The following is a 17,024-nucleotide window of genomic DNA, read 5'->3' on the forward strand; positions in this document are numbered from 1 at the left end:
TTCTCAGCTCCTGTTTTTCTGCCAACTTTAGGGTTTTCAGAGAGGTTTGGGGCAGAGAATGAAAAGCAAAGAGAGAATGAAAAGCAACGATGTGGGAAGTAACAGTCCTTCCAGCCCCAAGGTTGAGTGAACCCCTCCCAGCTAATTATACCGCAGGGTTTGGGAGCAGAGCCCTTTTCATTAGACTTTTAGGAGTCTTGGAAGGATAAGGCTGGAGTTATACCAGTGAAGCTTGGAGAAAGCTTGGTGCCTCCCAGGCACTGTGCTCAGAGAAGTACATGCATCATCTCCTGAAAGCTCATATCTATCCTTGCGTCATTATTAGTGCCATTCTCCCCTTTGCAGATTTAAAAATCAAGGGTCTCTGGCTCGGTCAAGTGACCTGGTCAAGGTTTCCCAGTTTGCAAGAGGTGGAGGCAAGATTTGAACGGAGAGTTCCCTTCTCAAGAGCCCTTGTTTTTTTTTTTTTTAACCATTAAATAAAACTACTTAAGAGGTCTTGCCACCAGATTACCATTTGGTAAATCCTAGGCGCGGTGTTGACACTTTATTTGGATGATTTCATTAAGTCCCCCCAGCGTTCCTTATGTAGTTGTTGGATCTTCCTGATTAAGGAGAAACAGACCTCCGGATACCTGACGTTAATCAGGCAAAAGTTAGTGGAGATGCGGGACTCGAACTCAGGGTCTCCATTGAGTCTGGCTCTCCCAGGGACAGGGGCCTTCACTGTGCCACTTAGGCTCGTGCACGTGCTTGCACACCTCCACGACGGAGATCACATCATTTTAGCGGCGTACTTTCCCCCAGCACTTGGGGATAATTCCCTGCTGGCCCACACCCTCGCCCCAAGCCTGGCGTAGCGGGTGAAGCAAAAGGAGCAGTATCGGGAAGGGGCGAAGGGACCTGGCCTGGGGTCGTCCGCAGCGCGGCAGGAGGCGGCGCCGAGCGCAGAATAGCGAGCGCCCCAGCGGGGCAGGACGGATGCGGAGGGGGTGGATGCAACGCTGGGAACAGCGGCCGGCTCCGAGGGCACGAGGCGGGGCGCGCGGGGAGGGGGCGCGGCGAGTGCGCGCTTGCGCGGTTGTTGCGGGGGTTATCCGCGGAGCCGCGCGCGCGCGCGTGCGCGGTTTGGGGGGGTGTTGTGGGTTGCCGCGGCGGCGCGCGGCACGGCGGGAACATGGCGCGCGGAGCCGGCGCGCGCGCCTAGCTGGCGGGACCGTTAGCTCGAGGCGGACGCGGCCCGGGCCCCGCGGGGATGGAGCAGTCGCCGCCGCCGGCGCTCGAGCCAACCCCGGGGCCGACCCCAGCACGGAGCCGAAGGCGGCGGGAGCCCGAGTCGCCGCCGGCGCCGGTGAGTGCGTGAGGGGCGCGGGCCGGGAGACTTTCTTTGTGAAACTCCGTCGGTGCGATCCGGGCCGGGCCTCGGCGGTTAACCGGCAGCCGCGAGGCGGAATCCGCGCCGCCGTCCGGGTTCGAGCCCCGCCTCACGCCGTTCGGCGGCGGGACCGGGTCTGGATCTTGCCCGCCTCAGTTTCCGCGGGAGTGTGTGTGTGCGCGCGCGCGCGGGGATGAAGGGGGGGCGGTATACAGTCGGCGCTTAATGGGCTCGGCACCTCCCCCTTACCTCCACCCTTGCAGGTTGCGGGCCCCTATCTCGGTGCCCACGGGGGAGGTAGACAGAGACGCTAGGAGACAGGTGTCGGCGCAGCCACGGGAGACTCAGGTGCAGACAGCCCCAGGTGGAATTTCAGAGAGTGAGCTGTCCGTCCTACGAAGGAAGCAAGTCTGTCAGTGGCTCAGCACAAGAGTGATTTGGGAATACTTTGCATCTACGCCAGTTTCGTGATGTGTTTGGAGTATTGGTCCGGGTGAAGGATGCTGAGCGAAATGGACTTTGGAGGTGTGGCGCTTGCTGGATGGGATGGGATGGTCTTGAGCATTGGGCTCTCAAAACAGCCTGGGTAAAAGCGCTTGATAAAAATATAGGCGTCTCAACGCATCCGTGGACTCAGGCATAGGAGATTTTGAATTTTTAACAACTCCCAGGTTGTTATGATCAGGCAGAATTGGACAAGCACTATCTTAGAGTAAGCTTCCTGTGAGCAGAGACCTGTTCTTTTTATAGCTCACCATGGCATCCTCGTACCAGGCGCGGTGCTTGGCGCATGGTAGATGGTCAGTAAATATTTGTCGGAAAACTAAATGACTTACAGAGTTTCCAAAATAGTTCTTGAGACATTTTCAGGAGCTTTTTGAGATTAATGACTGTCAGATTACTGTATAATGTGATTTTTCTTAGGTTCCATCTTAACTTTTGTGATTGTTTATGTCTTGTTTTCAATATGTTGTAGGCAAAGCAGAGTGTACATTGCTTAATATAAACCGTCAACTACGTGTACCATAGCTACGTTAAAACTAATTCTGAAACAAAATTCTGAATTAAAAAATGCATGTTTCTTTCTCTTCATCATTTGGGAACACTAGGCTTGTAGGATTTTGTTCCTTTGAGGCAGGTAAATATTTACATTTTCATCAAAGCAAATCTGAATTACTGTTTATCTATTCAGAAAAGTTGGCAATTTGCTTAAACCTCTGGGTATTTGTCCTCTGTATGTGATATTTTGAAACTGAGATTTATGTTTAGTTTAGTCAATGCTAAAATAGAATTGTTTGATTGAAAGTTATTTGATATTTCAGGGGCTGTTTTTTTCATGTTTTTTGAATTTCCATAGATTTCATTTTAGTAGTTTCTTTTTTTGTTCATTGACAAAATATGAATGTATAGGAAGACAAGACTTTAGGAGTTGAGATTGCATCTGAAGAATAAATATTGAAAAACTAGGTGCTTTATTCTGTGTATCATTTTTGTAGTTTATGTGGATATATTTGTTATTTTTATTGAGATGTAATTGATATATAACTTATTTGTTTAGGTATACAACATAATGATTTGACATTTGTATATAGTGCAAAAAGATCAGCACATAAGTCTAGTTAACCTCTATCACCACACATAATTATAAATTTGTTTTCCTGATGAGAACTTTTAAAATCTATTCTCTTAGCAACTGCAAATATACAATACAGTATTATTAACTATAGTTACTATGCTATACATTACATCCCCATGACTGACCTTTTAAAAAAGTGTCTTAAAAAAAAGCTTTGTTGAGATGTAATTCACTTACCATAAAATTAACCTCTTTAGTATACAGTTCCACAGTTTATGTATATTCACAATATGCCCAACATTACCATTATCTACTTTTAGAGCATTTTCATCACCCCACGAAGAAATCCCATACACATTAGCATTCCTTATTTGCCTTTCTCCCACCCCCTGGCAATAAATAACCTAATTTCTATCTCCCTGAATTTAGCTATCCTGAGAATTTAACAATGTAATCTTATAATGTGGTATCAGTACTCCATTCCTTTTTATTGCTGAATAATATTCCATTGGAAGGATATACACTTTGTTTATCTGTTTATCTGTTGGTAGACATGTGGGTTTTTTCTACTTTTTGGTTATACTTGTCCCGTGGTATTTGCTGGGGATTGGTTCTAGGACCCCTACAGATACCAAAATCCCCAGATGATCAAGTACTTTATATAAAATGGTATAGTATTTGCATATAACCTGTGCACATCCTCCTGTACACGTTAAATCATCTCTAGATTACTTATAATACCTAGTACAATGTAAATGCTGTATAAATAGTTGGTACACTGTATTGTTTAGGAAATAATGACAAGAAGAAAGTCTGTTCATGTTTGGTACAGACGCAACCATCCTAGGCCTAACTAGGCGTAACCTGTGTCAGGAACAACATAATCTTTTCTGAATATTTTCCATCCAAGATTGAATCCATGGATGCAGAACCTGTGTATACAGAGGGCCAACTGTATTATGAATCATGCTGCTATGAATACTTGTATACACGTTTTAGTTTGGACATATGTTTTAATTTCGGGCATATCCCAGTTGATGGGTCACATGCTAACTCTATTTTAACCTTTTGAGGAGCTGCCAACTGGTTCCTAAGGCACTGCATTGTTGTACATTCCCACCAGTGATGTGTGAGGGTTCCAGTTTCTACATCCTTGTCAGTACTACTTGTTATTGTCTGTCTTTTTAACTTTAGCCATCCTAGTAGGTGTGAAATGGTATCTCATTGCAATTTTGATTTGCATTTCCCTGATCACTAATGATGTTGGGCATATTTTTTGGGCTTATTGACCATTTGGAGAAATGACTATTCAAATCCTCTGTCTGTTTTTTGGGGGGAGGGGTCCATCTTTGAATTGGGTTGTCTTTTTATTATTGAGTTGTGGAAGTTCTTTAAATATTCTGGATACTAACCCTGAGTCAAATATATGAGTTGCAAATAGTTTCTCCCTTTCTGTAGGTTGTCTTTTCACCATTTTGATAATATCCTTTGTTGCAAAAAAAGTTTTGTGATAGAGTCCACTTATCTATTTTTTTCTTTTGTTGCTCATATCTTAGAATCCACGGCCAAATCCAAGGTGATGAAGGTTTACGCCTGCCTATACCTTCTTCTAATAGTTTTAAATTTTAGCTCTTATGCTTACTTAGGTTGTTAGTCCATTTTGAGTTAATTTTGGTAACGGTGTAAGGTAGTGGTCCAGATTCATTCTTTTGCATATGGTGATCCTGATCCAGCACTTTATATTGAAAAAAAAACCACAAAAAATATTATCACACTGAATGGACTTTTGCACCCTTATTGAAAATCAACTGACCATATGTTAGGTTTATTTCTGGATTGTCAATTTTATTCTATTGTTTCTTTCTGTGCCAGCATTACGCTATTTGATTATAGTAGCTCTTTAATAGTTTTGAAATTGTGTAAGTTCTGTAAATTTGTTCTTCGTTTTCAAGACTGTTTTGGCTTTTCTAGATTCCTGGATTTTTAGGATCAGTTTATCAATTTCTGCCAAAAAAATTGCTGGGATTTTTATAGGGATTGTGTTTAATCTGTCCTTTCAGTGATGTTTTGTAGTTTTCAGGTCCAACTCTTGTGCTTCTTTCAAAAATTTTCCCCAAGTATTTTATTCTGTTTAATGCTGTTGTACATGGAACTGTTTTTAAAATTTCATTTCAGATTGTTAATTTTTCACCACTTGTTCATTGCTAGTGTACAGAAGAAATACAGTTGAGTTTGGGTTATATCTTTTAACTTCATCATTTAGTGGTAGACTGTTCCAATTTTCTGTTTCAAATCTTCCCTCCAAACTAGAGAAGAAGAATGGTCTTTGAAAGTTTAAATATGAATGCAGATTTAGGTTCCTATCCCTTAAATTTTGTTTCTGCTACTTACGAGTTGTATGAGTCTTGACCAGTTTTAACTGTTACACATCTCAGTGTTCTCATGATGTACTGGGACAGTAATATTAATATATATCCCAAAGAATTGTTAAATAAAGGAGAATATAGGTAGATAGTTAGAACACTGTCTTACATGTGGTAGGGATTTGGTATTTGTTGTTTATGTTTTTCTGTTAATTAACTCCATTTAAAAGCATGCCAAAAAGCAAGCAAAACACCAAACCCAAACAAAAATAACCAAAAAACTTCCCTAAAACAAACAAACCCCAAACCACAGACCCCCTCCCACACACAAAAAAACCACAAAGAATAAAACCACAAACAAAAACCTCAAACCTCTTCCTGTCCCTATCACTTTTCTGTGACCCAAGAAAACTCTGTGAGTGCTTGAGGGATAGTGGAAGACAAAGTCTCTCACACTATACTTGGATTGTAAAAGCTTGCTAAATCTAGACTGCTTTATGGGGTGTTTGACAATGTATTTGTAATTATTATTAAAAATAATAAGTGTAACTTAAACCTGTTTGTTTTTATCCCATAGTTCTTATTTAACGTGCTGTTCTTCCACTACTTGTTTCTTCTAACAGCAGAAGCAATATATAATATATTTTTTCATTCCTATTTATTTATTTATTTATTTTATTAGTTTCAGGTGTACAGAACAACATAACGATTCGACATTTATACCCCTCACAAAGTGATACCCCCCCAAGTCTACTACCCCTCTGACATTGTACATGACTATTATAATACCATTGACTATATTCCCTCTGCTGTACTTTACATCCCGTGACTATATAAATATATATTTAATTATAGTTGACAGAAGCAGTATTTTTTTAATTAAATTTGATGGTTACAATTCTTGTTTCTTTTGAATGATTGCTATTTAAAAAAACTCTGTCAGAGACAAAGGTTGATGTTTGAAATTAAACCTAATAGTGCTTTTGGTGTCTCTTTAGTAGCTAGAGTAGATTACTATTTTGTATGGGAAGAAATCAGAGACACAGTATAACCCAAATATGGTGCTTGGAACGTATCATGTTATAATAATTGAATGTGTATTCACTATGAACCAAATAAAATAATTGTTTACACTGCAAATACTATTTTAACAATAAAAATTTACCTCCAAAATCACAACTATCATTAAATTTATAACTTGGAAAACCACAGATTGGTAACACATAGACATTTCTATAAGACAAATTAAAATCAAAGTTGATTTTTATTTGAACAAGAACCCCTTTTCTTATTGTGAAAGCTAAATGTGTACATTCTATAAAATTAGGAAATATAAGACAAGCAAAAACAAAAGAAAACAAAATCCCATAACATTACCCACACAGTGATTGCTACTATTAGTACCTTAATACTTTCCTTTCTGGAACTTTTTCTGTGCATCTTTCTATCTAACAGAAGTTACACACATTCACACAAATGCATACAGGCATTTTAACTAACAAAACTGTACAAAGTGACTTTAATTTTTATTATATTTAAAATAAGCTTTATTTAAGTATACTTTGCATACTATAAAATTCACCAATTTTAAGTGTATAGTTTTATGATTTCTGACAAATATATATAGTTCTGTAATCATCACCACAGTCAGTAGAATAGAAAACTGTTCCTTTTTATTAGTGAGTGTCACTCCATTGTATGTGTCCAGCAATTTACTATCCATTCACCAGTCAATGGACATTTTGGTTGTTTCCAGCTTTTGGTGACTGAGAATACAGTTACCATGAACATTCACATAACAGTCATTGTGTGTTTCATATATATATGCATATATTTTAGTAAGTACTTAAGAGAGGGATTGTTGGTTTGTGTGGTGAATATATATAATTTTTTTTTTTTTTTTTTAAGATTTTATTGGGGAAGGGGAACAGGACTTTATTGGGGAACAGTGTGTACTTCCAGGACTTTTTTCCAAGTCAAGTTGTTGTCCTTTCACTCTTAGTTGTGGAGGGTGCCATTCAGCTTCAAGTTGTTGTCCTTTCAGTCTTAGTTGTGGGGGGCGCAGTTCAGCTCCAGGTCCAATTGCCGTTGCTAGTTGCAGGGGGCACAGCCCATCATCCCTTGCGGGAGTCGAAACCGGCAACCTTGTGGTTGAGAGCCGCACTCCAACCAACTGAGCCATCTGGGAGGCAGCTCAGCTTAAGGTGCAGTGTTCAATCTTAGTTGCAGGGGGTGGAGCCCACCATCCCTTGCGGGACTTGAGGAATTGAACCGGCAACCTTGTGGTTGAGAGCCCACTGGCCCATGTGGGAATCCAACCGGCAGCCTTCAGAGTTAGGAGCATGGAGCTCTAACCACCTGAGCCACCGGGCCGGCCCATGTATAATGTTTTGAAACCTTTTTTGTTTTCAGTCAGTGATCCCTCTCCCTGTATCTTGCCATTAAACATTTTTTCCAATCTACTCCAAAATTTTCTTTAAGCTGTTGTGTCAAAATCAATATCTAGTTCAGGACCATATCTTAATTAATGTCACTTAAGTTTCTTTTAATCTAGCATGGTCCCTTTTTTCCTGACACTGACTCACAGGAGGGACCAAACCAGGTGTCCTTCAGAATGTCCTATCTTCTGGATTTGTCTGGTAGCTTCCATGTTACATCATTTATCTTGTTACTTGACACTGTATGGCAAGACTTGATGGATACAAGTTAAATATTTTTGACTAGATTATATTATTGGTAATGTCTACTTAATTTTGCCATATAAGACTCGTTTTATCATTAGTATTTTCTTCTGTAGAGAAAGGGAAAGCAGTGATAATGTCCCTCTATTTTTTAAGTAGAGATCAGAGACTAGTCTCTTTTACTAGAGACCAGAAGCAGTACTGGGAGATTGAAAAGGCCATAACAATAACTAGAAGAACATGCATTATTTTAAATGATTAATTGTGTAAAGTTAACTTGCAGTAATCTGAAATGTGATTTGTTGAGATTCTAGTGTACAAATAATTGATGATTTGTAATGAGGATGTGATACTAATTTTGTGTCTAAATAATGAGATTGCTAAGAAAGAGCAGGTAGTCTAACACAGCAAACTTGACTTTGTGTTGTGGTTTTGCAATAGTAAAAAAAAGAAAAAGAAAAAGGTTAGCTGTGACTTAAACAAGGGAAGGCATATTAACATTGTATGTGGTTTCTCATTCCGTCATTATATATTTGGTTTTTGATATTTTCACTGACTAATTTTGCTGTAGTGGAAGTTCAAATATTACCGTAGTAGTGTTTCAACTTACTATGGACTTATTTCAGAAAATGGAAAAATTTGTCAGTATTTTTTGTGCTTGCAGCATTGCATAAAGAATATCACTTTGATAAAGATGAAAATTGCTAAGATTATTATAGTTCTCTAATGTCAGTCATCATAAAAGGAAGTCAAATTAACATTGATACTTATGTTTTGCTAAATCATGCATATCGCAAGTCATTAGTGCTCATTTTTAGATTATAGACACAAGAAAAAATAATTCTTGAAGATGAGAAGGAAATAGTAATGATAGAATAGATTAAGAGAAAAAGATATATTGGAAAAGAATCAACCAAATAAGTAGAAAGTAGACATAAATGGAGCTAGGAGGAGAGAAGAGGATAATGATTAGATTTACAGAACAGACATTCTAAAAAATATTATTGGGATCTCTGTTATAACTGGATCTCTGTATAACAATCTCTTTTGTGATTGAACTCTGAAGAATCATGTACAGCTAGAATGGATGTAGTTCTTTGACGCTCAAGGTATTTTTCTTGGTTATTGTGTTTTAGCTGTTGGACTGGGAAGTTTAAGGAATGTAATTTTAAAATAAGAAGTCGTCTAATTTTGACATCCCATGTTCATGGTCCAGAAGACAACATTGTTAAGATGGCAATACTCACCCAAATGAAATAAAGATTAAGTGCAATCCCTATCAAAATCGCAACTGCGTTTTTTGCAGAAATTGACAAACTGATCCTAAAATCCTCATAGAAATGCAGAGTACCCAGAATAGCCAAGACAGTCTTGAAAAAGAAGAGCAAACTTAGAGGACTCACACTTCCCAATTGCAAAATCTACTATAAAGCTACAGTAATCAAGACAGTGTGATACTGACATAAGGATAACACAGATAATGGAATTAAGAGTCCACAAATAAACTCTCACATTTATGGTCAAATGATTCTCAACAGTGGTGCAAAGACCATTCAATGGGGGAAAAAAGTTCTTTTCAGCAAATGGTGCTGCATAACACATGCAAAAGATTGAATTTGGACTCCTACTTCACACCATACACCAAAATTAATCAAATCTAAATGTAAGAGCAAAAACAGTAAGACTTTTATCAGAAAATACTGGAGTAAATCTTTGTGAGCTCAGGTTAGGCAACGATTTTTTAAATATAATACTAAAAGCACAAGCAACAAAAGCAAAAGTAGATAAATTGGACTTCATCAAAATTAAAAACTTTTCTGTGTCAAAGGAAGTGTCAAGAAAGTGAAAAGAAATCCCACATAAAAGAAGAAAATATTTGCAAATCATATATCTGATAAGGAACTTGTATCAAGTATATACAGAGGGTGCCAAAAAAAATGTATACACATTTTAAGAAAGGAAAAAACTATTAAAATTGTAATGCTCAATATATACCAATATCAAAAGATGAATACAAATCATATTTGACTTCTGCAATTACAAGAGGTGCTAAAAGTGCTTACCATCAGCATCCAGACACTTCTGATTATGGCGAACTACTGCTTGAGCAACGTTGACCAAGGTGTCCACATGTATACATTTTTTTTGGCACCCCTGGTATAAAGAACACTTACAACTCAATGATAGACAGCCCAGTTGAAAAATTGAACAAAGTATTTGGGTGACATTTCTTAGTGAATATATACAAATGGCCAATAAGCACATTAAAAGGTATGTAACATCGTTAGTCAGGGAAATGCAAATAAAAACCACAGGATACCATTTCATACCTACTAGGATGGCTAACGTAAAAAAGAGAGACAATAGCAAGTGTTGGTGAGGATGTGGAGAAATTGGAGCCCTCGTACATCGCTGATGAGAATGTAAAGTGATGCAGCCATTTTGCAAAACAGTTTGGCAGTTCTTCAGAACGCTAAAACATAGAGCTGCCATATGGCCGGCCCAATAATTCTACTCCTAGGTATATAGCTGAGAGAAATAAAAGCATTTGTCCACACAAAAACTTGTATATGAATGTTCATAGCAGCATTATTCGTAATAGCCAAAAGGTGGAAACAACTCATATGTGCATCAGCTAACTGTTGAATAGATAAATAAAATGTGGTATATCCATACAATGGAATATTATTTAGCTAGAAAAAGGAAGAAGTACCAATACATGATACAATGCAGATGAACCTTGAAAACATTATTCCCACTGAAAGAAACTAGTCACAAAAGATCACATATTGTATGATTCCATTTATGTGAAATATTCAGCACAGGCAAATCCATAGAGACCCAAGATGGATTGTTATTTGCCAAGGACTTGGGAATGAGGGAGGAAAGACTACCACTGGGCATGGGGTTTCTTTTTTGGGGGTGATAGAAATATTAAAATTGTGATAATGTTTACAAAATGTGGATAAATAAAAAAACATTGAACTGTATACATTAAATGGATGAATTTTGTTTTTGATTTTTTTTTTAATTGAGAATGTTGGGGAACAGTGTGTTTCTCCAGGGCCCATCAGCTCCAAGTCGTTGTCCTTCAGTCTAGTTGTGGAGGGCGCAGCTCAGCTCCAAGACCAGTTGCCGCTTTCAATCTTTAGTTTTAGGTGGCAAAGCCCATCATCCCATGCGGGAATTGAACTGGCAACCCTGTTGTTGAGAGCTCACGCTCTAACCAACTGAGCCATCCGGCGGCCCCTCTGTAAGCTCAGTGGTAGCTTGTTGTCTTCAATCTAGTTGGGGAGGGTACAGCTCACTGGCCCATGTGGGAATTGAACTGGCAACCCTGTTCAGAGCTCATGTTCTAACCAACTCAGCCAATCAGCCACCCCAAATGGATGAATTTTATGACATGTAACATATATATATATAGTTCGGGTGTAGAAAGAGAAAATTAGGAAATAAAAAAATGTCTACTATTTTAAAATACTAATTAAAGATGGTCTCCTAAAGTCTTCATTTGCCCCCCCACCCATTTTAATTTTCACTGATACATGGTAAAATGAGCAGGATTATACTTGTCATCTGAGGCTGTTTTAGGGAGTGACAAACTAAATCCAAAAGTAATATTTAAAATAGAGTATATATGTATAAACAATTTCAAGTATATGGAAAAGTACATTGAATCCAATAATAATCTCCTAATATTTTCTCATTACTTTAATAATTATTAACATTTTGTCAATAATTAGATATATTTTACAAAATAGTTAAGATTTGTAGAATGTCTTTGCATTTTCTAAAATAAAATAAACGTTCACTAAGCATTTATGTAGAGAACTCCTAAAATTAAGATGGAAGAGAAAGTTTCTGTGAATTAAAAAATGTCATGTGAACATGTTAAGATGTCTGAATTTGCTTTGAAATAATTAGGTCTATAAATGACAACATTTTTAATGCAAGCATATTACCTTTCATGTGCTTGTGAGATTACTGTGCCAAATTCTAGAACAGAGGAACCTGTCAACTCCATAAGACTTTCTCTGACCTGTTCTGTACTAGGAGCTTAGTTTCCTGATATTTTATTAGTGTAATTTGTTATTGAAGAGTATATATTTAATAAAGCCAAACACCTTTTATTTTGGAGTTAACGAGTTACACAGCTGGGTATATTCTCCCTCTCCTCTCAGGAGTTTGCATGTTACCAATGTGATTTTGGAATTCAGGCAACTTGATTGGACACTTGACCCTGTGTCCTGTGTGTAGTTTCTTATCATTAGGAAAAGTTTATTACAGCAGATTGCACAGTTTCCTGATAAGGTACTAAAAACACTGCCACAATTGCTTTTGTTCTGTATGTACTGTTTTTGTATTGAGTGCTGTCTTGGATTCTTATGGTTTTAGCTTGAGTAGACACAGGATTTTTGAAATATGCTCCACTGTCAAATAATGCTCTTGTTAAATTCATTGCTTCCTAATCTCCACAAAGATTTATAAAAACCATTTATAAAAATTGCTCAGGAAATTGGCCATAAATTCCAAATATATTTTATAAAAAATAAAATTTTCATTAGGCACATTTGGAAGTTCAGTGTAAATTATAGAGTACTTGTGTGGCATTAGTCTTTTGGTTTCACATTATTACAGCTAACGTATTGTGCTTACTGTATATTAGGCACGGTTGTAAGTCCTTTATGTATATTAACTCATTTAATCCTCACAACTACCCTATGAGGTAGGTACTTCTGTTATCTCTGGTTTACACATAAGGAAACTGAGATATAGTGAAGTTATTAAGTAACTCGCTGAACATCACAGCTAGGAAGCTGAGTTGCTCTTGGATTCTAATTTAGCTGTCTGGTCCTGGAGTCTACATTCTTAATTGTTATACTAGACTGTTTTTTATTTGAATGGTCATTAAGCAAGTAGTGATCAATTATAACTATTTTTTACTACTGAATATTAGACTTATTGCAGGGAAACAATATAGGCAATTCCCCTGAGGATCTTGTTAAAACAGATTTTGTGAAGTTTAAGGTTATGTTGGCACAGTGGTATTCTGAAATTTGAGTCTTAAAACTGATAGAGTGGAAGGATGAGTATTTGATACTAAGTTTATTCTTAAATTTTATTACCATAACTTTTTATCAATACAAAGATAAAACTAACTACAATGTAAGCAATCTATTTTTTAAATATTTGAAGTTAGAAAACTTATTAAGCCAATACTAATGTAATAGTTGAGATAAATGTTTCTTGAATGAATCATGGGAATTAAAACAGATAATGAAAGAAAAGTATTAAATGAAATGAGGCTATATAAAAACAATAGTTTTTAAGATAGTAAAGGATGATTCTTATTTTGTGTGCATCTCTGAAACAAAAGAAATTATAAAATGAAGACAATCACTGCTTATATCTTCTTTGTTTATTGATGAAGAGTAATCAGTCTTTATAGTGCAAATTAAAAGTTAATTAAAGACAAAGTGTATTAATACTATAAGTTGTTTATTGTTTCAGAGTCTTAGCCTTAGGCAATGTTTGTGAAATAAATGTATAATTATAGTTTCCTGAGAAATTTTTTTTTTTGTTAACGAAATGAATTCCAGGTATTTATTCTTTATTTGAATTTCTTGTGAGGTCAAAAAAAAGATATATAATTAATATTAATTTTTGAGTTTATTCTTTATTCTCAAAAGAAAGAGAGTTGGAAGAGTTGAATGTCTGGGCAGCCTGATGGCTCAGTTGGTTAGAGCGCGAGCTTTTAACACCAAGGTTGCCATTTTGATTCATAGGGGCCAGTGAGCTGCGCCCTTCACAACTAGATTGAAGGATGTCGCCTTGGAGCTGATGGGCCCTGGAGAGACACACTGTTCCCCAATAAAAATTTAAAAAAAAGGAAAGAAAATAGTAGCTTGAGCTTGGAGCGGAGTTGCGGGTGCGTGGCCGGTTTGCCCAGTGGTTAGAGCGTGGTGCTCATAACACCAAGGTCACGGGTTTGATTCCCACATGGGCCAGTGAGCTGCACCCTCCACAACTAGATTGAATGACAACGACTTGACTTGGAGCTGATGGGTCCTGGAGGGATGCGCTGTTCCCCAATATTCCACAATTAAAAAAAAAAGTTTTGAATTTTACACTGTTATGTTTTTTGTGTTTTTTTTTAAGTGTGTTTTTCCAGGACCCATCAGCTCCAAGTCAAGTAGCTGTTTCAATCTAGTTGTGGAGGGCGCAGCTCACAGTGGCCCACGCGGGGATAGAACCAGCAAACTTGTTGTTAAGAGCACCATGCTCTAACCAACTGAGCTAACTGGCTGCCCCTACACTGTTATGTTTTAAGTCATGTCTATTTGTAAACTCAAAGCTATTTAGAGAATAATTTTAAGTGTTTTTTTAATCCTTTGTGAGAATGGTTGTAAACAGGTTAGCAGGTATAGAGAAATAGGGTTACTTTTCTATTTTTCAGAGTACATATTTATTTCTAGTTGAAGTTGGAAGAGTTAGAATTAATTCATGTGTTTACTAGTTAAATTTTTTTCAGATGTGCTTGATTTCCCACCATTGTCATAGCATTTTGATTGATTTTACAGAGGGTGTTGTGAAAGTAAATTTATATCAATTTGGCTCAAAAAGTTGAACAAATTTTGTTTTTCTTGTGTAGTATTTTATTACCATTTTGCATAGAGACTTCAGATGCTGCAGTGTTTTAACATTGGCTATTTGTAGTCCTGACTCCTTGATCATTACACTAAAAACACATATCATTATATTTAAAAATAAATCAAGAAAGTAAAAAAATACTTTCATTAAGTTTTCATTTATATAAAGTTTGTGTGTAAGACATGCATTTAATATTAAGGATCAGGACTCTTTAATTATATATTCTTACCCCAGCATATTTTTGAGCTTCAGTCAATATGAATAATAGTTTATAAGATAAATTGTACATATCTTCCATGAATCAATTTACTTCTGACTTCTGAGTGGAACACTAGTGAAGGCAGTAGTTTTATTTTGCAGTGTGGAAGATTATTTCTTTACATTAATGCTGCCCATTTTATCCTGTAGTCTTTGGGGCACCAGAAGTGCGTTGCCAGGTTGGATGTTCTCAGCAGAGAGTTTTGAAGAATCTGTCAGTGTGTGAAAAAATGATTTTCCACATAGCTGTAAATCCAGATATAAACTTTAAGAACATGTAAGCAAGTTGTGTTCAGTAAGTGTTGGCATTTGCCTCAGATTTAGAGGGAGTTATGAATCATGGCATTGTAGCATGTGTAGTGGTCAAAAGCATGGGATCTGTCCCTTCTTGTCCCATCTATGAAGTGAGAATGCTACGTTGCCTACTCCACAGGGTCTTTTTAAAACAGTCCAGTCACGTAGTACGTGCTCAATAAATATTAGGTGTGGTTTTTGTTAGGGTTGTTACCATTTTGCTACCATTATTATTATTATTACTTTCAGTAGTGGGAGTTGATTGTTAGATACAGATTGATGACACTGATTTTGATCCCCTGCACAAAGTTGTATTATTAAACAGATAGTTTATATGACCTTAGAACAGAAAGTATTTTGCCAGTCATCTCTTACCTCGAAATCTGTTTTGTTTATTCTTTGTGATCCTGGGGTCTGGGACTCTTGCAAGTCGCATTTCTGCACTGCCAGCTGCTCTCTGTTCTGCTGGCAGATAGGGGGCAGTAAAGGGCTGGAGAAGGCGGGAAAGACTTGCTCTTTCTTCTTTGCGCTCTGTGGCCTTCCTTTCTGCTATTCTGTGAGTGCCACTCTAACAACACTTTTTCATCCGGGCAGCTCCAGTACCTTCCTGTAGCAGTTGCTGGATCCAGTTGCCAGTTTTTATAGCACTTAACCAGTTTCATCAGGCTTCCTTCAGAAACCACCAGGACCAGCCAGCCAATGCCCCTTTTCAGAGGTTTGGATCCCAGGCCCATGGGGCCTCTTGTAGAAAATCAGACACCAGCACCAGCTGAGCAGTGCCGTCTCCTAAGAAGTCTGAGTTTAAGTTCCCTGGCCCTTCTTCTAAGCTTTTGGTAGCCTAGCCCGGGTGTGGTAGCTGCTTTTTGTAGTTACTGTCTCTTTGATTTCTAGAGTTCTCTTTTTGCCCCTTCAGCTCTTTACCTAAAAACTTCATACTCAGATAATAAATCTTACATAACATTCTATTTGTTCAAGTAACAGTTATGGTTTCTGTCTTTCTGACTGAATCCTGACTAATGTAGATAGAGGTGAAAAGGGCAAGTAGCCAACATAGGTTCACTTAAAAACTTCTCTCATTACCTTTTTTTAGAAAAAGGGTGATTCTAAGATAACATAGTGTATTTTGATTTTCCTAAATAATTTTATGAAGTATCCCATGATAATCTTATGGACAACATGAATCTTGTAGATTTAATGATAATAAAGTTGTCGAATTAGATAATCAGAGAGTCGATAGAAACCTGCGGGAAGTCTGTATCAAAACACAGGACTCTATTTTTTAAAAATCTAGTCTTATTTAATAATATTGTATCCTGGATAAAGGCATGAGAGTTTTCACAAATAATACACTGAAAAAATTAAGAAATTGAAATTGATGTACTAGAACAATAAGATGAAACCACCACGATATTCTGTGATCTTGACAAGTGCAAGGATCATGTGTTTTCTTTTTCTTTCTTTGTTTCCTTCCTTCCTTCCTTCCTTCCTTCCTTCCTTCCTTCCTTCCTTCCTTCCTTCCTTCCTTCCTTCCTTCCTTCCTTCCTTCCTTCCTTCCTAAATGCCTGGCATAAAGTATGTGCCCAGTAGTTGAATATGTTGATAAATCACGGCAAAATTCATCAATTATAAATGAGGTTCTGCATTTAGATTAAATACAGATGAACAAACCTTACTTATCCACAGTTTGTGGGAAAAATTTTTGGTTCTCTTTAAGCTCAACGTGATCTAAATATGTTCAATCACTAAGAAGCTAATGAAAGTAGTCTTAGAACTGATTAATGAAAATAGTGTTATAGTATTAGAAAGCTGCTGTTGGTTCTCCCCCG

General features: G+C 37.5%; 1 protein-coding gene across 2 annotated transcripts in view; it reads left to right on the top strand.

Moving 5' to 3' along the window:
- The first annotated feature begins 1,139 nt into the window (after window positions 1-1,139).
- The window catches only part of TTC28 (tetratricopeptide repeat domain 28), a 611,406-nt gene continuing 595,521 nt past the window's right edge, over window positions 1,140-17,024 (top strand). For both annotated transcript variants that reach the window (XM_074321572.1, XM_074321573.1), the window contains exon 1: window positions 1,140-1,351. In XM_074321572.1, the coding sequence (XP_074177673.1) occupies window positions 1,256-1,351 (96 nt within the window). In that variant the 5' untranslated portion in view covers window positions 1,140-1,255. The remainder of the gene's footprint in view (window positions 1,352-17,024) is intronic.

This window comes from Rhinolophus sinicus, linkage group LG16 (assembly GCF_036562045.2).
Source record: "Rhinolophus sinicus isolate RSC01 linkage group LG16, ASM3656204v1, whole genome shotgun sequence".
In the NCBI taxonomy this organism is placed as follows: Eukaryota; Metazoa; Chordata; class Mammalia; order Chiroptera; family Rhinolophidae; genus Rhinolophus; species Rhinolophus sinicus.